The sequence below is a fragment of the Venturia canescens genome, chromosome 5 (assembly GCF_019457755.1).
Source record: "Venturia canescens isolate UGA chromosome 5, ASM1945775v1, whole genome shotgun sequence".
Classification (NCBI taxonomy): domain Eukaryota; kingdom Metazoa; phylum Arthropoda; class Insecta; order Hymenoptera; family Ichneumonidae; genus Venturia; species Venturia canescens.
This window is the reverse complement of record NC_057425.1, coordinates 21,595,406-21,618,810: the sequence shown is the minus strand read 5'-3', so window position 1 is coordinate 21,618,810 and position 23,405 is coordinate 21,595,406. Positions and strand designations below refer to the sequence as shown.

Here is a 23,405-nt window from a genome sequence, read left to right as displayed (position 1 = left end):
TATAATAAAATATTTATTATAATAATATTTTATTATTAATTAATATTAATAAATAAAATATATATTATATAATTATATACATATTTTATGCGCAAACCAGGAGCTGGTATTGCCCCCGCTGTGCGCCCATTCTCTGTCTCTCTCGCTCGGCGACGCAGAAAGAGAGGGGGTAGCCGCGTTCAGCGTAGTGCGTGACGTAGAGTGTGACAAAAGTAAGAAATCGTGCAAAGGACGTAAGTCCAAATGTAAACAAGCGTAACTTACGCCCCTCTGTCTCTAACAAAATGAAAATCCCGAAATGATGGATTTTAAATCACTAACGTTACATATCTCAGGATCTACTGGACGGATTTACTTGCAACAAAGACCAATGGAAAGAGAAAAATCGAAAAAAAATCGTCACAAATTTTCAAGTTCTTTTATGAAATGGTTTATTTGTGAGAGCCATTTGAAAATTCTGTGACGTCATAAAACCGGCATATTCGCGTATATAAGAGTAGCGGCAGGGCTCGCGCTGGCTTTTCTTTTGCGCTGCAGTTTTTCCTTTTAATACTTGGCGTCGAGCCGCTACCGCGTCTCTTGATAATCAATAATAAAAAATTATGATGAATGTTACAAAAATTCAACAATGGCCTGTTTATGAATGGCATAAGGAGTTATGTTTTCAAAATGCAATGGACATATTAATAAATAAGCAATTCTATTGGTCTTGACGCACTTCATAGTTTATCTTTTGTCTGGTTGAACCTTGGTGGCTACATGCAGAGATTAAAAATTTTGTGCATCGACGTGGGTCCGTCAACTTTCTATTTCTGCGTATGATAATACGAATGGAAAAGATTGCTTCAAAAAGTCCTTGGAAGCACGTTTTTTAATGAAATAAAAATAACTAGCATTAGAATTCAATAAACATATGTGAAAATTGCGAATTCTGGTGGACTTGGTGAACATTATATACATTTTTTTCTTTCTCCTTCTGTCAAATTTTAAGGAAAATCAATCGAAAAATTCGTTTCATTGAAAAATCTTCATATTTTCTTTATTCGCAATGATTTCATTAAAACTATTAAAAACAAAATTTATAAATGACGGGGGAAAATTCCACAATGATACAAAATATTGAAAAACCTTATGGAAAATGATTTTCATCCCACAAAATTATGGACACCGTTCGAAATGGTTGAAAAATTGAGGGTATCACTTCAAACATTCGAAGAATATCAAACTGTTATAAATTGTACAAAACTTGAAGAAAATAATTGGAGAAATTATTTTTAAATATCACAATAGAAACATTAGAGAACTTTAGAAAATCTTATTTAAGAATATTTTTTGTCGTTTAGAACTATACCACAGAAAAAAGATTTGATATCAAGCCGTAAAAATCCTCTGTCGGAAAAAAAAAAATTGGACAACTATATTGATGGTCGCCCGTTTTCGCATTATACCACAAAAAATGTAAACAAAACTTCTTAAGTCACACAACGAAAATGATTTCGAACCGTAAGAAAATATCAAATATATTACAATCCTACAGCATTTGTGTATAATATTCTTCATTAGTATATTGATTGTGCGGTATCATCAGTCTTTTTTCGACGAATCAGATGTTACAAGCCAAAATCATATCTCGACCTCCAACCCGCTTTCCACCATGCTCTTGGGTTCCTAATTGACAAAACTTATTAGAGTATAAAGAAAAAAATCGCCAAAGTCCAAGGATAGACCCGTGACGAAATATTTCCAGTACAATTTTGACGAAAAATAGGCCTTTTTTCGTGGAAACCAACGTTATAAGCAGTAAATCGTAAATAATTCATAGAAATTTAAACTAAAATTATATAGTCATCGAAATGTAAATAAGGAACTTTCGAGAAAAAAAGACGTGATATCAAACCATAAACTTCCCCTGGGGAAAAAAAGGTTGGGACAAGTACATTGATGGTGTCGTGTTTGCTGATAATTCCATCCATAAAAAAAAACTTGGAAACCGATGTCTCATTCTTCTTATTTGATTCGAACAGCTAAATCAATTGAAAAAAATTCCACCTAATTTACGTGCAGCATTAAAATTTATTATATCAATTCAAGGCCAAGTATTTTCTAATGAATTGAAAAAAGTTACCCCTTGAATTACGTGCAGCACTAAAATTTATGATATCAATCGGTGGACAAGTATTTTATTAGTAACTCCAAATTTTGACATTATTAAATTGTTCTAAGAAGCTTTTAAATCTAAAAAAATCACATGAAAGCTAGTAATTTGTTACTCTATGGTGGCAGAGACTTATAAGAAAATCGATTCTATTCAGACTTTCAGGATCCTCTGGTATTATTCACAAAATTCGACGTCGATTGGATCGATACAAATTATGTTTAAATATGTGTTAAAAGTACTTGTCCGGCCCATCACTTTCCGTTCAAATTGTTTATCCAAATAAAAATCAGGGCTTGTCTAGAACTGATGAGTCACAAGTATTCATGCAGAGGGAATTGAGAGAATTATCTTCAAGTAATTGTTACTTAATTGCACTAATTTAATAAAAAACGGAAACAAATTGTTTCGCAATATACAAGGGATATTATTGTGCATCGATAAATGAAAAAAATTGTACATAATATATATGTTCTAGCTTCCAAAATAACTCTCCAGTTTATATTCAATAACGGCAATTTTTACTTCCCACTTATTCTTCCAGCGAACGAATTCCATTCGGAATACGAACTAACTTACACTATTATTCAGAATATTGAATTAATAATGAATCACACTTCAACAAATTTTTAACCAGATTCTGCCGTACAATTTCGTTTTTTTATGATTGATTTTTTATTGAATGAATAGTGATGGGCCGGACAAGTACTTTTAACACATATTTAAACATAATTTGTATCGATCCAATCGACGTCGAATTTTGTGAATAATACCAGAGGATCCTGAAAGTCTGAATAGAATCGATTTTCTTATAAGTCTCTGCCACCATAGAGTAACAAATTACTAGCTTTCATGTGATTTTTTTAGATTTAAAAGCTTCTTAGAACAATTTAATAATGTCAAAATTTGGAGTTACTAATAAAATACTTGTCCACCGATTGATATCATAAATTTTAGTGCTGCACGTAATTCAAGGGGTAACTTTTTTCAATTCATTAGAAAATACTTGGCCTTGAATTGATATAATAAATTTTAATGCTGCACGTAAATTAGGTGGAATTTTTTTCAATTGATTTAGCTGTTCGAATCAAATAAGAAGAATGAGACATCGGTTTCCAAGTTTTTTTTTATGGATGGAATTATCAGCAAACACGACACCATCAATGTACTTGTCCCAACCTTTTTTTCCCCAGGGGTCACGTCTTTTTTCTTAAAAATTCCTTATTTATGTTCAGTTGACTATAGGATTTTAGTTTAAATTTCTATGAATTATTTATGATTTTCGTCTTATAACGTTGGTTTTCACGAAAAAAGACCTATTTTTCGTCAAAATTGTACTGGACATATTTCGTCACAGGTCTGTCCTCGGACTTCGGCGATTTTTTCCCTTGTACTCTAATATGTTTTGTCAATCAGGAACACAAGAGCACGGTCGAAAGCGGGTTGGAGGCCGGGATATGATTTTCGGCTTATAACGTTGGGTTCCACTAAAAAAGACTTATTTTTCGTAAAAATTAAACTGGAAATATTTCGTCACAGGTTTGTTCTTGGACTTTGGCGATTTTTTCCTTGTACCTTAATATGTTTTGTCAATTAGGAACCAAAGAGCACGATGGAAAGCGGGTTGGAGGCCGAGATATGATTTTCGGCTTATAACGTTGGTTTCTACGAAAAAAAGACCTATTTTTCATCCAAATTGTACTGAAAACATTTCGTCACAGGTCTCTCCTTGGACTTTGACGATTTTTTTCCTTGTACTCTAATATGTTTTGTCAATTAGGAACCAAAGAGCACGGTGAAAAGCAGGTTGTAGGTCGTGATATGATTTTCGGCTTATAACGTTGGTTTCCACGAAAAAAGACCGAAATTTCGTCAAAATTGTACAGGAAATATTTCGATAGAGGTTTGATCTTGGACTTTGGTGATTTTTCTCCTTGTCTTCTAATATGTTTTGTCCATTGGAAACTCAATGCGTGTTGCGGGCTGAGCATGTAGCAATGCGTGTTGCGGGCTGAGATATGATTTCCGGCTTATAACGTTAGTGAAAAGAAAGGAAAAGAGAAAAGATAGATCAAATTCAAGACACAACGAATACAACAGAATTGGCCATTTTTAAATGTCGTTTTTGCATTCTGAATCTAGACATTTTCGTGTCATCCAAAACATGCTCCCGATGAAATATATTTCCAAAGTTTGCAAGTGGCCACGGAGATCCAATTATCTACAGTTTGATAGTTGCAGAAAAAAGGCACCCGGAAACATTTATTATGTCAGAATTCAAAGAAGTAAAAAAAACTGAGCGTACTTGATTCAACAGAGCAACGGAATTCAAAGACGTTTAAGGTACCTGCATTGGTTGTGGAGGAAAACAATTTCATTTCAGGATAATTTAGAAATAAATTAGGAAATTCAGAAATTTAGCATAGAATTTAGAAAAAGGAAAATTAAGATAATTATTAAAGCTGAAAACTTTTGTGATGAATTTTTGAAATTACATGTTACGGTTGGAGTAAGAAATTTAAATAATTGGCACACATGCTGCGACACAAAAATATCAAAGTTTGAAGGTATTCGCTCCATACCGCAGTAATTCAAACTTTAATACTATTTGAAAAGAAATACATTAAAACTTGCTGAACAAAGTTCCATTACATATTACCATGAAGATAGGGGGTGATACTTAGCACATATACTTATCCACAGAAATTTCCAAATTCGCAGGTATCTGCTGCAATTCAATGTATCTGCGCAATGAGTTTGGAAGACAGCAATTTCAAATCCATCCATAAATGAGCAACTGAAGACTTTTGTAATGAATTTTTCACTTCATATTTATGTTACGGTGCGAGTCAAAAAATAAAATGAATGGCACAGTATATAAATTTTATAGTTTGCAGATTTTTGCTGTATTTCAATGATCCAAATCTACAGTATTAGAGTGGAAATTTGTTAGAAGTCATGATGTTACATTAAAATGACATAGCGCACATAACATTCAGAAATTCTGTAGGTTTGCCTACCACATTACGAAGATTCAACTTTTCATATTATCAGCAAAAAAAGCATCCAAAGACTTTTTGGAACAAGTTTCAAAATTTATTACTCGACAGACCAGGTGGAAAAAGAATAACTACACTTATATCAAGACCAGAAACTGTTTTGAGAATCTGTTGTACAAAATATGCGATTGATGATCATAATTGGAAACCTCTTGAATCACGTTACCACAATCAGCATGAAGAAATAGTAGAAAATCATAGGACACATATTAGGCAACCAATTAATAATATGCATCGATCCGATGCAAACCGATGGAGTCAAAACAAGGATCGGAAAGAGCAGAGCCATAGTTAAAAAGAAAAAAGACAGCGCAATTGAAAGAGAACAGAAATCAAAATTGTTTCATGTATCTGTGCATTAGTTTCTGAAGACAGTAATTTCAGATCTATTCAGAAATAAGTAGGTGAAGACTTTAGTAATGAATATCTTCGTTAATATATTCCAGTCGGAACCAACAAGTTAAAAGATTGGCATACCTGCTATTTCACAGAAATATCAAAGTTCATAGGTACTTGCTACGTACCAGTTATACAGACTTTGGTGCTATAGGGAAAAACACTTTAAAATTACATGAACCACATTTTTGAAACTTATTATGACACATTCAAAAAAAAAGTGACAGATACGATGCATGTTGAAGCAAGCAAAATGCTGTAATTTTGTATGTCTCCATGGTTATCCGCAGACAAAATATTTGATCACATCCAAAAATGATCAGGTGTAGACTTACAGACATGAATTTTTCAACCCACAATGCCAATCGCAAACATGGTGTGGAAATACTTAATATACATGTCGCTTCATCACTTTGTTGAACTTTAGAGGTGTTCATTGCATTTCGACGATACAAATTTTGATATCATGAAAATTAAGCACCCAATGACTTATTGAAATAAATTTCCAAATTTATCATGTAACCAACTCAAGTGAATATATCTATGCATTTACATGGCCCAAAGATTTTTCAAAACTTGGGTGTATGAACAAGCAATCATGAAGGCTTTTTGTTATAAATATTTCAAATTATCTTGTTGAAATTAATATAAAAAAATAGAAATATGAATATCTCTCGTATTGTCTGGAGAACAAATAGAAATTGGTATGACAATACACTGTAAGCTAAGGAGGTGAAAAAAGGGACCGGTGAACACAGCCAAACTAAATGAAAGAAATTATGACAACAATACATTGAATTACTTGACCAAAGTTTTTTAAAATTTATTTGAATTCGTTTACACACAACCATCCACCTCTTTCTTTAATGTAATTACACAACATAGAATTTCTGTTTGGAAAGAACGTTTTAGAGGTTATAATGAACGAACGTTTTTTTTCTCATTGTTATTATTATTATCCAACACTAATTAGTCACGTCATTAATAATATCGATTCATCCTTCCACTTTTCAATAACCACTTTTATTTTTCTACACTCTGCACGCAACAGCACTCCGGCGGTCATAACCTCAAACGTCAACATGACGCGAAATCTCGCAAATTTGCTATCTATGTATATATTACGATATCGAAGTAGAACAGATAATTCTTAATTTTCACGACACACATTATTCACGTTTTCACTTCTCAACATTTTACTCACTCTCAGTACACTGTATGAGATCAATTAATCCACTTTTGAGGTTTTATTTATTAAAGATATTATCGTCGTGAATTGGGCTCGAAACCTATTGAAACTTCTTTTATGAAAAAAATAAAATTGATTATATCCACTGCTATTTCAAATAATGTTTTATTTATTTAAACGAAATTTGCAAATCTTGCACCGTTGATCCACGGGGCTACGATCGCAATCACTTTATAATAACATAACAGACGATAACAGACGGTATACAAGAAAACATTGAGGACTATCAGAAACTTTCTCATCGGCGATTGGTCGAGACGGATAGATTCTCACCGGTGATTGGTTATGATGGGCATCAAGAAGCCCTTGTATGTATCGGTCTGATCCCATATACGGATACGTCAGCTGCGTAAATGTGTTGGTACTTTTTGCATAATCTTGAGCCCGTGCAAAGTTTTTTCTCAGCAATTACGCCACTGATCATGCTGATTTTGGGCGCAATCGAAAGAGAATTTCTTAATTAGGTGAAAGTTCAATTTTCAAATTGCGACATAACTCCTGAGCTTCGCAATTCAAGAAAATGACATGTCGATTTTACCCCCACCACCGCGAATCGTTTTATTCAGAGATAATATAGTCTCGGCGAGAGCCTCGGGCCAGCAGCCGACAGGGTTGTCAATGTACTTGTCCCGAGACTCTGCCGAGTCTCTTGATAAAATTGATTATTTTTATATTTTACCAAAATTAACAGTGTCCGCGTTTCCTTCATACCTGCTCCTTATTATTAAGGTTGCTCGAACCGACGCGTGGCGGCGTTCAGGCCAGGTCGGCAAGAGCGTTTCGTTACAATATATGTTTAAAGTATGGTTTGAGGACTTGAAAACATTTTCGGTAAAAACGATCATTTCAGGTATTATATTCTATATGGAACAGTTTTTATCAAAATAAATAAATTATTTATGAAGATATTTGAAAAAAACTACCTTTTGGCTACTATGAGCCTTTTCATTTATCAATTATTTCGAGGACACGTATCGCTTTTTCGTATACCACTATTATAAGGACTGCTATAAAATCTTTTATATTTTCTAGAATCGAAAATCTTGCAAATTGGTTGGTATGAGGCTTTTCATACGTTGCCGGTTTTGACGACATATGAATTATTATGCAACATGACTGTTATGAGGACTGCTATAGGTCACTATATTTTGTAGAATTAGAAAAACTGTGGTTCCCCTATTATGAGGATCCCCATACATTGGCCGGTTTTGAGGATTTTCGATGTTCTGCCATACGAAACGACTACTTTGAGGACAACTTGATATTTTATAGGTTATGAAGAACTGTTTAACAAATTCAATGAGGCCACTTATATACATTTTCTGGTTTGAGTACATATCATTCAATTTGAGGACACTATATGTACGGGCTTTCCGTGATAATGTCAGTTTAACTCATTCGAAACGAATTTTCCGAGAAACTAATGATCTGCATGTGAAAAGCGCATAAATTCATAATAATTTGCCAAATAAGTACATATAATTGTAACCTAATTATAACATGTACGCTCTAATTGAAACCTGTTTTATTGCTTCTTGTACCTAATATAAGTTCACATTTTTTATATTATGGAAACCATCATTATTGCTTATGCCAGCTCATGAATATTATGATATCCATCGATGTTCGACTTTCTTCGTGTCGCCACCCCATATACAGCTATACCGGATTTATCTCGAACTATTGTCCAATTCGTATGAATCAAGAGACTCGGTAGAGTCTCGGGACAAGTACATTGACAGCCCTGTCGTCTGCTGGCCCGAGGCTCTCTCTGAGACTATACTTTCTCTGAATAAAACGATTCGCGGTGGTGGGGGGTAAAATTGGCATGTGATTTTCTTTAATTGCGAAGCCTATGAGTTATGTACGACTTTGAAAATTGAACTTTCAGCTAATTGAGAAATTCTCTATCGAATGAGCCCAAAATCAGCATTATTTGTGGCGTAATTGCTGAGAAAAAACTTTGCACGGGCTCAAGATTATGCAAAAGTTACCAACCCATTCAAAAATTTATGTGTCAGTATATTATATTATAACACCATCAAAGGCACTTTGATTCTCTCGAGTTTCTGATTCGTTGGATCTGACGACATCCATTTTTAGACGTTGTGATTGGTTGTTGAAATTAGTTGTTGATGATTGGAAATCTGACGTCAACTTCAGAACGTAGCACACGGCGCAGCACAGCTGGTAACAGCAGTCATAAATTCGACCGATATACATATATATATGTACAAACCATGTGTCAGTTTTTGATCGTATGAACAGAGGTTCGACATTACGAAGTGCGTGCGGGGTCAATAAAAAAATAATTTTCGTCATCTAAAGAAGTGCATATTACTATTTATTTTGTTATTTGTGATATATTAAACCGGTATCAAAGCGGCCGCGTAAATGTAGTCTGTGATGTGTGTGTGAAAAAGAATATAAAAAATGCGTGATGCATATATGTCAACGAAACTTTTCAAGATTTCATTATTTCGTTCGATTGGAAATAAGTGTTGACTGAAATAATCCTTCAATTAAACCAGAGTACGAGAAATATTGTCCAGTGCGAATATATTGTCAGTGGCGTGGTTATATATCATGTGTACATAGGTTATATATACGAATAAATAGAACAAAAATACACGCAACTGTTAGAATGATATTAGAAACTTTAATTGAATAAATGTTTTCTAATTTATTTCTTGTGTCCTCATTATTTTTAAACATCCCCATATTTTGCTTGATATTCAGTTTGGCTCTGCCCTCTCCGATCCTTTTGTTTTCACCCGCTCAGTTTGCAGCGGATCGATTCATATTATTAATTCGTTCCCTAATATGTGTTCTATGATTTTCTACTCCTTCATGATGATTGTGGTAACATGATTCGAGAGCTTTCTAACCATGATCTTGAATTGCACATTTTATAAATCAGATTTTCAAAAAAAAATCTGGTCTTGGTATAGTGTGTAGTTATTCTTTTCCCATTAGGTCTGTCGAGTGATAAATTTGGAAACTTTTCCAAAAAGCCTTTGGATGCTTTTTTTGCTAATGATATGAAAAGTCGTATCTTAGGAATGTGGTATGCAAACACAAATTTTGATAACAAAACTTATAGAATGACATGTATGTTGAGTATTTCCACTTTGCAAACTACAAATATGGAATTATTATAAAAAAAATTCATTCCGATAAGTCTACTGTTGCTCAGTTTTGGATGCGACCAAATATGATGCCTACCAACATCCCCAGAAACTTACAGAATTTCTGAATGCAATGTGCGGTATGTCATTTTCATGCAACATCATGACTTTTGACAACTTTTCATTATAATGCTGTAGATTCGGATCATTGAAATACAGCGAAAATCTGCAAACTATAAAATTTATATACTGTTGTTACATACTAACCATTTATTAAACGCAATAGAAAAAAAGGAAGTGAAAAAAATAATAATAATAACATTGTTTTTACATAGTATGCCCACCAAAACTCGGGAAGTTGATAAAGAAATAATTAGGTCCCCTTCATATGTGTCAACAGTATCGGGGAAATGAAGTTCAAATAAAGCGACAGATAAAGACAAAGGAAGTACCACTAAATATAAAATTCTCGGTCAAGGAAAGAAGCGGCACGTGCACTAATATATATAGTCCTCTGTGAGGCTGTAAGCCGCAAGGCCTTATCTCAGAGAAAGAAAGAAAAAACATCCTGTGACACAGTACCAAAAACCAGTAGTAACAATAGTATTTTCATACTTCGTTGCCATGCGCACTAAAAATACTTTTCTTATAAGCGAAAAAGAATAAGACAGGATAACCCCACCAAGAAATTAGCCAATAGCCAGGAAGCCACTAAATGGGGGCAAAGGGTATTTAAACGAGAAAAAGCGACGCCCAAGTGTGTGATTTCTACCAAATCTTTTCGAAGTCGTTACTACGTTCAATTATTTCGCGAATTTTCGTCTCAATTAAGACTTATAAAATTTTCAATAAAGTCTGCAAATAATCTGAAATTCAATCACTTACTCCACGAGTCAATTTATACTAGAGTGAACATTTTGTAAAAGTTAGAATTAATTAATAAGAATAAGTTCATTTATCGACAAGTTGTAACTTGTAACCCCTACGACGACGTTTTGTACCGGCCAACTGTAAATCAGGAGATCAGGAAAAATTCGACCAAATAAAATATCGACCACCTTATAAATTGTGAATCTATCTTGTGAGTACTTATTTACAAACTTATGATAAAATAAATCATCATCACATCGCTGAAGGTTACCCTGTCATCCATCAGAGCCTACATCATCTAGAACCTCGCAAAAATCATTCTTGCACTCCCATATTTGACAGACGTGGTTCTCGTCCCTGGGTAAAGGACTTGAGTGTCTTGACCCGAAAGAAGAGTCAATACCGTGCTGCGTTCCCAGTTAATTCAATATTTTCTACTGGAACGTAACACTGTGCCATTCATTTTACATTTTGACTCTAACCGTAACATATATATGAAGTAAAAAATTGATTATAAAAGTCTTCAGTTGCTCATTTATGGATAGATTTGAAATTGCTGTCTTCGAAGCTCATTGCGCAGATCTAGAGTCGCGGCAGCGACTCTGAGACAAGTACATTTATAACAACAACATGACATGACGAGTTGCTGCCAGAGACTCTTTACCGGAGCGATAGCGTTTCCAATTGTTTTCGAAAATATTCAAAATTTGTTTCTTTAATAATTAATTAACTATAGTATTCCAGAGAATATTATAAGTTAACGTATTTTTTATTTTTTTTTTCTTTCGATCGCGACCTCTTCGAACTCTGTAGCTTAACGCGTTGAAGAGATATTAATTATTTATTTTTTAATAGCATCAAAAAATGGGTCGGATTTTCGCACACATTTTTGATGTTTATTTGTTTTTTTTTAGTGACAAATCTGGTGCCATAATACATTTTATAGCACTGTGTGACCTAAACCCGCATTTAAGTCACGCTTTTCCGTGACTTAAATAGCTCTTTTTTACACCGTGCGAAAATGAAACAACTAACTTCACAGATGCATAATAAACAAGCAAAAGTACTTTGACATTTCCTTTGACACTTCGAAATTTACAGCAAACGAATGTCAAATGAGGGGTAGGTTAGCATTACGCTTAAAAACAGTTTCATGTTATTGAAAAAGTGACAACGGTAATTAAGACGTAACGAAACAGTTTGTAAATCGTGAATTTTAACTTTTATTCGAAAATGAACAGCTCGGAAAGTGAATTAAGTGAAAGTGAAATTGTCCCGGATGCCATAAAAGAAATCGCGAAATCTGTTACCCTTAATTTGTTGCCCAATAAATCGAAAAAATTATATACAGCATCATACAACGCCTTCAAGAAATGGCGCAAAGAAAATAAAGCAAATTCATTTTGCGAAGATGTAATCTTAGCATACTTTGCCCATTTATCAAAAAAGTACGCACCGACAAGTTTATGGGCAACGTATTCTATGCTAAAATGCAGTATCAACACTTATGATCATGTCGATATTGGTCGCTACAACAACCTAGCATCTTTTTTGAAAAAGAATAGTTTGGGGTACCGACAAAAGAAGTCCCAAATTTTTACCCGAAAAAACATTTCACAATTTCTAAACGAAGCACCTGATGATATCTATTTATGCGAAAAAGTAAGTAAAACTTGAATACTATACATTCTTGAAATTGAATCATTTATTGTACAAAATAATGTTCAGGTAGCTCTAATCTTTGGAATTTCCGGGGCATTACGGAGAGAAGAGTTGGTAAATATTACCATCAATGACGTAAAAAAATTGGAAGACGACGTACTTCTTGTCCAAATACCAAAAACTAAAAACTACGTTCCACGGTCGTTTACAATAAATGATGCATTATTCAACTTCTGTTGGAAATATATGCAAGCTAGACCAGAACCTTGTCCCGTGAATAGATTTTTTCTTCGCTATTCAAACGGAAAATGCACGCTACAAGCTGTAGGAATCAATAAATTAGGATCGATGCCACGAGATATTGCTGAATATCTGAATCTGCCTGACGCCAAAGAATTCACAGGCCACAGCTTCCGAAGAACTTCGGCAACTCTTTTAGTCGATGCTGGTGCCGATATAACAACATTGCAGCGACACGGGGGCTGGAAATCTGCGACAGTTGCTTTCGGCTACATTGCAGATTCTATCCAAAATAAAAAACGGATTAGCGAAAGTATCAGTAGTGGAATCGAAATATCGAAGCGAGCCAAAAAAGTTGTTTCTGGAACATTGTTCGATAGTGGAACATCGACTTCTGGGGTCACTTCCGAAGTTGCGGTTATATCGAATAAAAAAAGATTGATGACGGCTCAGACGAATACTGCCTGTGTCGATAGAAATAACGACAATTCGAAAATTCCTTCGAATACCGCCTCTGTCGTCAGAAATAACGACAATTCGAAAATTCCTTCGAATACCGCCTCTGTCGTCAGAAATAACGACAGTTCGAACATTCCTTCGACATCAAAGGCAAACAATGTTCAACCGGAAGGATCAAAAGGACACAGTTTCTATCATCCGGACATCGGTTTATATTTTAAAGATTCCACTGATAATGAAGCACCTCGATCGAATTACATATTTAACAATTGCACAGTAACCATAAATGGTTCTGGCAACAATTTTACATTTAATAATTGTAATATTATACGAACGTATAATAGTCAAAATGAGGTCCAACAAGCAGAGGAAAATAGTTAAAATAATTCGTTAAAGTTGGTTAATACACTATTTAAATCAGTTTTAAGAATTTGTAAAATTGAATGTATTATAATTTGTTGAAATACTTTTTCAAGTACATTTTTGAATAAACGGACTTGAATTGAAAAAACGTATTTGAATTGAATAAACGTACTTAAATTGAAAAAACGTACTTGAATTGAAAAAACATATTTGAATTGAATAAATGTATTTGAATTGAATAAACGTACTTGAATTGAAAATACGTACTTGAATTGAAAAAACGTATTTTATTTTACTTTTGAAGATTCAATTTGATCTCTAGGTGAGCTGTACCCCCCAAAACCCCCTTGGGCTAGTTTCAAATATTATTTTCGTTATGTCCTTGCCACTTTTGCCTTCGGCTTGAGTGACAATTGTGCATGGGTTTGATATAACCCTTCCCAAGCTGCCTAATATACTATTTTAAGTACATATTTTTAATAAACCTAAAAGATAGCGGGTTTATGTCACACGAGCTATAAAATAGTATACGATACTCGTGACTTAAGTAAGCCTATTAATGCACGGCGTTTAGCACCCTCGCTGCGCTCGGGCGCTAACTTCACGCCGTGCAATAATGGGCTACTTAAGGCACACGTATCGTAATGTACTATTATATACCTATATATTTTTTTTCTGGTGCCATAATACAAGTATATACTTATATGTAGATGCAAGGTTATTCGTTGGAGATATTCCGATGTTATTAACTTTTCGATGAGACATGATTTAAACGATTTAAACACTAAGGATAAAATAAATCAAACACTAATTCAAATAATAAATGAACTGATATTATTTATTGAATATAAATCGTTTTAGATCCTTTTATGATTTTAATTTGTCAAACATCTTGTTCAACATTCCGTTTTATCCCTTTCTCTCTACTACTCTCCTCTTCTTTTCTTGTTGTGTTTCCATAGCAACCTCAACGACCTTCATCTCCTCTACACGGCCTTCCTGACAATTCACACGTCCTCGTGTGATAAAGAAGTGGCAGTTCCTTCTTTTGCTTCTTCACTGTCTGAAACTACTGCCTCTTCGTCGTCTGAAAGTGTAAAATTATGTGTTTTGATCAAAGTCGTTCGGCCGCTCCTGACTATTTATTTATTCATTTATTTATTTATTTATTTTTTTTTTATTTCACCATATCAATCGTCTTGCCACACAGGCTTTTTTTTTTTTTTTTTTTTACATAGATGACCTTGCCACATAGGCGATTTTGCCACACAGGCGATCTTGCCACACAGGCAACCTTACCACACAGGCAACCTTGCTACACAGGCGATCTTGCCACATAGGCGATCTTGCCACACAGGCAACCTTACCACACAGGCAATCTTACCACACAGGTTTCTTTCTCTTTTTTTTTTTTTTTTTTTTCACTTATTCATTCATATATTCGTTACCTTCTTCATCTGTGATATGCAAGTCGAGTTCATTTGGAACATGGGGCATAGGAAAAGGACGTAGACGTTCTCGAGCGTACTTATACGTACGATTCGAATCAAGACTTTTAAGTTGATACCTATCACCTTCTAACACATTGGTGATTATAAAAGGTCCTCTGAATTTAGCATTCAATTTAGTCTGGTTTCGCTCATGGTTTTCGATTAAAACATAATCGCCGGTTGTGAATTTTGTCACTTTTGCTTTATTTTTGTCAAATTGACTTTTGTTTATCTTTGCGTTCTTTTCTATTGAACACATTGCTTGTTTTCTAATCTCATCTATATCTACTTCTGTTTCATTTTCGTTTGACACGATAAGCTTGAGTGGCCTGGCTACTCGACCAATTAGTAATTCCAAGGGACTTGCTTTGGTTACTCTGTTATGTGTTGTATTGATGGCTAATTGAATTTCTCCAATACTATTTTGCCATGGTTCTTCTTGATTTATTTCAACAGCTGTTAGCATATTTTTGAGTGTACTCATAATTCTTTCTACTTGTCCATTAGCACGAGGAGAACCAGTAGCTATTAAATGTAAGTTTATTTTGTTTTTAATACAAAAATCACGAAAGTCCCTGTTTGCGAAACATCTACCCTGATCAGCAATGATTCTTGTAGGAGGCCCGAAAATTGTTATATAAGGGTATAAGGCTTTCACGGCATTAGCTGCATCAATATGCATAGCGTGATGTAATAGAGTGAATTTTGTGAATGCATCAATTATTACAAATACATATTCTTTTGTATTATTTTTTCCACTTAATTTACCAGTGACATCGATATGTATAGTATGCCATGGTATACTGATTTTTGGAATAGGATGTAGTTCTATTTGTTGTTTTCCTGAGGTTGGTTTCGATATTTTACAAGTATAACAATTCTCGACAAATTTTCTTATATATTTGGACATGTGAGGAAACCAATAATATTGATATGCTTTTTCTAATGTCTTTTTCCATCCCAGGTGCAAGATTGCTTCGTGTATATGATTTATTACTGACCACCGGAATGCTGTAGGTATTATGGGAAGCCATGTTTCTTTATTATTTCTTTGGATTTTGCGGTAAAGGATTTTTGATTTTAATTGATAAGTAAAATCTATTTCTGTTGGTGAATCATTATTTTTCAATTTTTCTATAATATTTTTTAATTCTGCATCACGATTTTGTTCTACTTCAAGCCAATTCGGGGATATTTGCGTTAAGTGAACATGTTTTTCTTTTTGTCCGTTTTTTCTAAGGGTTTTCTCAACAGGAAGAGCTTCATCTTTTTCTGTTGGCAAAGAATTTCTTGAAAAAAAATCAGCATGAGCCATATTTTTACCTTCTTTGTAAAGAATATCGAAATCAAAAGCTTGTAAAAAAACCCACCATCTGTGTACCCGAGGTGTTAAATCAAGCTTTGTTTTGGAAGCTTTCAATGAGTTACAGTCAGTAACAACAATGAATTTTCGTCCGTAAAGGTAATGTCGAAAATGTTTTACTGCATTGACAACAGCTAGTGTCTCTAACTCATATGAGTGATACTTAGATTCCACTTTCGTTGTTCGTAAACGCTCCTAAAGCTGTATTCATTCATCGTTGAAATACTGCAGGAGCATTACGTAAACCGAAAGGTACAGCGAGGTATTCAAAGTGCCCATCTGGTGTAATGAAGGCTGTTCGTTCTATAGACTCTGAGTGAATTGGTATTTGGTGAAATCCACAGGCCATGTCAAGACAAGAAAAATATTTTGCACCTGTTAATCGTTGAATTTGATCACAAATTAATGGCAAAGGATAGTGATCAGGAATGGTATTTAAATTCAATTCGCGGTAGTCTACACACATGCGATCAGATCCATCTTGTTTTTTTACTAATAGAATAGGACTCGCGAATGGTGAAGTACTTGGTCGAATTATACCAGCTGATAATAATTCATCACATTTTTTTCGAACAATTTGTCTTTCTTCAAGACTCAGATGATATGGTCGTCGTTGAACGGTTTTGTTTGGATCTTTTAATTTTATTTCCAAAGAACCATTTTTGACTCTGCTAGTTGGTGTTCCTTCGATAAAGAATGGAGTAAATTTTTTTAATAGTTCTATTAGATTTGTTTTCTCGTTGCCTGTTATATCTGTATTAATATTTTCAAAGGAACTTACAGCATGTCCTACTTCGCACAAATTTATGGAATATATTTTTTTTATTGAAAGGCCGTCAGAAGTTAGCTCAATTGAAAATCCTTGGGATATTAAATCACGACCAATCAAAATGTTATTACTCAATAATTTATCGGGCAGAACATGAAATAAAAGTTCGACTGAATGATTTGAGAGAGATACTAGTGATAGAATTTGCAAAGTGCAAATCACTCTTGAATGACCAATACCCAACAGAGTAACCAAATCATCTTTTCGTTTTCCTTGAAATTTATTTGCTAAACTTTCTGCGATTAAAGAACATTCAGCACCAGAGTCAAAACAAAATGAATATTGCTCACCGGATTGTGTTAGAGTTCCAGTGATAGGTCTCATACTACAAAAGTTGATTCGTCGTTCAGTCTGTTTTGGTGGCTCTTTATTTGAACACTTCGATGCAATATGACCCATCATTCCACACTTAAAGCAGGTGATTGTTGATTTTGAGGTTGTTGTGTTGGATATTTGATTTGTGTCTTCTTTGTTTGACGTGTTTTTATTAAAGTTGCTTGTGTTGTTCCAGCATTCAGCAGTGATATGGCCCATTTTTCCACAAGTATAACATTTTTTTGACGTTTTTAAGCGCTTCCATGTTTTAGTCGAATCATCATTTTCGATAAGTGGTCGTTTCCGATAAGCAAACGCCATCAATTCTTGCTGCATTTTATTCCTTGTAGAGATTTCTTCTGTAAAAACTACGCGTTGTAGTTTTGGTTCGAGTTTTGCGATGTGACTGAGAACAGTAGCAACAGCTATATTTTCTACACTCAAATTTTGCCAATTTGTTAATAATGAGGATATGAGGTTGCTTGCGTATGCTGCGAGACATTCTCCTTCTGTTGGTTTGATGTTCAAAATTCGCATTAGAGCCGCAGTATTTGTCTCTACGGTGGCATAACGGGAAAGAAAAATTTCTTGAAATTGTGGCCAATCCATATTTGGAAAAGTTACTTGAGATAGCCATGCTGAAGCTGATCCTTTCAAAGCTTTACTTAGTGCAATTAGTAATTCACTTCCACTTAAAGAACGTTCCGCAAGACAAATGTTCACTGTCGATGACCAGGCTTTTGCATCACAGTCTTTAATATCGGGGTTAAATTTTGGGAGAGAAATTATGTCTGATTTTGAACTGACAGGAGCTCGCAATGTATTTATGAGTTGGGTTATATTTTGCGTATGTGATTCGAATATTTCGCGCCAAATTAAATCGTTATTTGCACTGTCCGCACTATTTTCTGTAGCTTGGGCTTGAGCAGATCCCACTTCTGATGTAGATGCAAGGTTATTCGTTGGAGATATTCCGATGTTATTAACTTTTCGATGAGACATGATTTAAACGATTTAAACACTAAGGATAAAATAAATCAAACACTAATTCAAATAATAAATGAACTGATATTATTTATTGAATATAAATCGTTTTAGATCCTTTTATGATTTTAATTTGTCAAACATCTTGTTCAACATTCCGTTTTATCCCTTTCTCTCTACTACTCTCCTCTTCTTTTCTTGTTGTGTTTCCATAGCAACCTCAACGACCTTCATCTCCTCTACATATATATATTTCGTGATATGACGTATGGTGTGTTGTTAAATGAATGAGGTTATAAAGATCGCGTTTGACAGTTCTCTGTAGTACAAGTATATATCTATATATTTCCGTGATGTAAAAGAAAGATCGCGAATGTAACAGTTTTTACCGACTATTCACCGACTATTTAAAAGCAGGACAATGTTTAGTGAAAATGGTGAAAAAAGTGAAGATGAAAAAAAGCGAAATAGAGGTCGAAATCCAAGATTGTGTTTTCAACAGTTAAAGTTTCATACGCAGAAGACTGCCAGTCAGAAGACCGAAATAAAATTTTGGTTCCTTCCGGATCGAGATTTCTTGAGTTGGTCCGTATTCTGAATTTTTGAATCAACAAAAATTTTTGGATCCGCAAAGAAAATGAAGAAAGATAGAGTGCGGGTGAGTATACTTGCAGGCTCCGGTGACAATGCTTTTAAGTAAGTAGAATAATTTTTCAATATAATAGTAATTTTCTGATTACAGAATCTTTTATCTCCAGTGCTAATGAAATGTGGAAGCGGTCTGTTGCTGTTCCTTTTCATTTTTGGTTGTGAAGACTGTCGCAATGGTCCAAGTCCACGGGTTCCTAAAGTGTCAGAATTTGTTACGGACCAGCAAAAATTTTGTCGTCTGAGATAAAGGTATCAAAATTTGATCCTCAATCAGAATTTAAACCACAAGTTAATAGTAGAGATGAAGATGAAATTGCTATCAACAGCGTTAAAGTTTCATACTAGAAGACTGCCAGTCAGAAGACCGAGATAAAATTTTGGTTCCTTTCGGATAGAGATTTCTTGAGGTTTGGATCCACGTTGATCTGCAAAGAAAATGAAGAAAGATCAAGTGCGGGTGAGTATACTTGCAGGCTCCGGTGACAATGCTTTTGAGTAAGTAGAATAATTTTTCAATATAATAGTAATTTTCTGATTACAGAATCTTTTATCTCCAGTGCTAATGAAATGTGGAAGCTGTCTGTTGCTGTTCCTTTTCATTTTTGGTTTTGAAGATTGTCGCAATGGTCCAAGCGTACAGGTTCCTAAAGTGTCAGAACTTGTTACGGACCAGCAAATCTGAGATAAAGGTATCAAAATTTGATCCTCAATCAGAATATAAACCACAAGCCCTATGAACTCGTTCAGTTTAATAGTATAGATGAAGATGAAATTGCAATAAAATTTTTTTTTTATTACAGTGGAAGCGGTGTTTCCTGATAAAACTCTTTTGATTCAAATGGACACGGCGTGATTTTTTTCCATGACCTCAGTTTGGTTGGTCAACACGGTTTTACAGTCTCAAGCGTTCCATGAAAATATATGGCTCAAAGTCTTGATTGTCCAGATTTCGTGATCTCAAGTGATTGATATGGAGGTATTCCTTGAGCCAAGGGCTTCAAATGAGTGGATACTGGGAATGAGATTCTTGGGTCAGACTCGTTGGGAATATGTTAGAACTTTTCAGTTCTGGAAGGTGCGATACTACAGAGAATGAAATTTCGATTCAGGTATATTTATATGCATTTTTTTGTAGTTTTCTATCAAATTGAATGAGAAACGAAGTCATCATTATGTGATTAATTGTATTCTATTTCAGTTAAAAAAAAAAATATTTCTGGATTTTCGCTGTGAGAATTCCGTTCAAACTGCTTGGTCATTTTTCGTGTTGCTCTTGCCAAGACACAACCATTGATTCAAGTGTTTCTCAAGGTAAGTCAGTATCCAAGTTTAACGCTACGAATTAGTCGATGATGGAAATTATTGCAATCATGGATTGAAACACTTATATATATATATATATATATATTGTGACGAAACACTCGCGCGACGGCCCGAGCCCGTCGGAACTAACGAAACTCCGCGATCTTTAGATCGCGGACAAAACATCGCGGCGACCACGCTCGTCGTTATTGACAGGTGGCGGCCATCTTAGGCCGGTAGGCATGAGCCCGAGCGGGGCAACCGGCACCGCTCTGAACTTCGCCGCGCTATATTTTACTGAAATTAATTCTTTTCGTAATTTGTTATTTTAAGTCGCCCGAGCAAGTAATTACGATCAAAATCATCAGAAAAATAACACGAATGTAAGAAAAATGATCACAAGTCAAATTAATAGTATAAAAAACAATCACAATGAAAAATGTAAAAAGCGACTGCGACGCATGCGCGAACAGAGCGTTAATGGGCTATAGGACGCGTACGTGACTTTTCGCGATTGTAATTATTCAAATCATATTAAATGAAATAACAATGCCAAATTAAAGAAGAAATTAAATAATATTTGATCAGATTGAAGTTTTTATTGTTGAAAATCACAATAAGCTGAAATTCATAAAAACCGGTAGTCCGCGCATTGTATGTTAGCCCGCTCGACCAACGGGCGAGCGTGAATCATGGCAACGGGCCAATCAGAGTAGGCGTTACAGAAAGATGCGCAGAACCGATCGAAAGCTGAGATTCTCGGCCCTCGAGAATTTCATGGTGGGGAACGGGGTATAAGAAGCGCTGCGCGACTCATTCGGCATTCAGTTCTCACTGCCTCAAGGATCAACTCGGACCTCTCTCTCTTACAGTACTAACGAAGCACTCTGCTCAAAACTCATAAATTCCTTTCCTAAATTTTCCTGGATGCCTGGAATCTCGGAGCGATTCGGTGACGTTTCAATCCCAGAGTCCAGGGTCCACCCTTAGTTTTTTCAAATTTCCGTTGCACAGGATCTCGGAGCGATTCGGCGACGTTTCAATCCCAGAGCCCGTGGACGGTGAATTACCTAACCTAGTGGATGCCCAGGATCTCGGAGCGATTCGGTGACGTTTCAATCCCAGAGCCTGTGGTCTACGCTATCCTGTCTTAACTCATGTTAGATTCTATTTTGTCATTTTATGATCGTTAAGAGCAGAGCTATAATAATTTTTTTTTTGGTTAATTAAAATTTTAAATTCAAATTTGATAAAAATCTTGTCCGAGTTGGCCGGGTACGGAGACCTAACGCAAATTAAAAGATTAACAAAAATCCAAGAGGTGATAGATCGAGTTAAAATTATATCGAGTCAAAACAAAATTGAAAAATTGTGAAAGCGAAGAGATCCTCTTGGATTCATTTATATTTTTTTTTAAAAAGAAAACAAGCGTGACAGGACATCGGGAATAATGAGTTTTGCAAAATACAACGTGCGGTAGACATTGATTTTCGGGTTTTTGCGATTTTAAAAAAAAACAGATTTTTCTTTGTACACTTTAAAATTCGAAAATTGAGAAATTTAAAACTTCTCAGACAGAGAATTTGCAACGTTTTCGGGTCTTTCGGGTCTTTTTCTCGCCAGATCCGATTAAACAAAGCAAGACAGTTTAAAAACAAAAAACACAAAATTGTTTTAGAATTAGCGAGCCAAGGCGCAAAATTTCTTTTATTTTTGTCAAAATTCGGTCAAATAATTGAATAAAATTGATTATTTTTATATTTTACCAAAATTAACAGTGTCCGCGTTTCCTTCATACCTGCTCCTTATTATTAAGGTTGCTCGAACCGACGCGTGGCGGCGTTCAGACCAGGTCGGCTAGAGCGTTTCGTTACAATATATATATATTTACGTTTTTTGCAGTTTTCCTCGTTGTTGCTGATAAGAAGTTACGGACTTGTGGCTTGGTTCATCGTGTTTTTCAGAAACGAGTTTGCTTAATGTATTTTGGTAAAAAATATGGTCCATTTTGAAATTTGCTCTGACTCGTTAATTCAGGAATCAATGGGGTTGGAGAAGAAATTTATGAGGGCGTTGATGGAATTCTTGATAATTTAGAAAATGGCGCTGAATTTGTAACCGCATAACAGACTATTCGAAAGTGTTGATGATTTTTAATCGAACAAAGTAAAATTTAAGTTGGAAATAAAATATTTGTTTGGCTGTATAGTACTTAAAACAACTTTAATATATAATAAAATGATTTTTCAAAAAAACTAATTCTGCGTAAGTTGGATTTTCAATATCGCGTTATCTGGAATTTTTATTAGCCGTAATTTGATATATTTTTCTCTTTCAATGAGGCAGGGAATTTTTTAAAAAATTTCCAAGGTGGGGAAACTAAAAATCTATTTTATTAATTAAAAATTTTTCCGAATACACTGATAGGTAATAATTATAATGCAGGAAATTCTATATTCACTTGTGGACAGACTTATGTCGGTCTTTCTCGTGTTACTACCTTAGACGGACTACATTTAATCAATTTCGATCCCCATTCTGTAAAAGCAGATGAGTTAGCTATAAGGGAATACAATCGTCTCAGACCGAAGTTTCGTACAGATCTTGTCCTCATAAAGTTTGCCAAACAATGGGCTCCCAAAATTCCAGATTTTGTTTGGACTATATCCAAAAATGTTATGGAGTGTCAATCAGCGCCAAGTGAATGGAAAAATATGAGCTCCTGGTCTATTAACGGATTAACCAATACGGATGGTGTTTCGTGTTATGCTAATTCTATTATACAATGTATTTTCAATTGCAAACCTCTTAGGGAAGAATTTTTCAGAATTTCGGAGGAGAAAGAAAATCCTATACCTCTTTTACTTCGGTCTTATGTGGAAAGAAATAA

General features: G+C 34.7%; 2 protein-coding genes across 2 annotated transcripts in view; both read right to left on the bottom strand.

The window, feature by feature from the left end:
* Positions 1 to 23,405, bottom strand: part of LOC122411264 (organic cation transporter protein-like) — a 522,699-nt gene that overhangs the window by 95,548 nt on the left and 403,746 nt on the right. The gene's annotated exons all lie outside the window — the stretch shown is intronic.
* On the bottom strand, positions 14,393 to 18,902 carry LOC122411266 (uncharacterized). The gene is made up of 2 exons (XM_043419958.1): positions 17,554 to 18,902; positions 14,393 to 14,668 (listed from the first exon to the last, which is right to left on the bottom strand). Exons 1-2 carry the CDS (start codon positions 18,578 to 18,580, stop codon positions 14,589 to 14,591), a joined length of 1,107 nt encoding a protein of 368 aa, XP_043275893.1. The 5' UTR covers positions 18,581 to 18,902; the 3' UTR covers positions 14,393 to 14,588.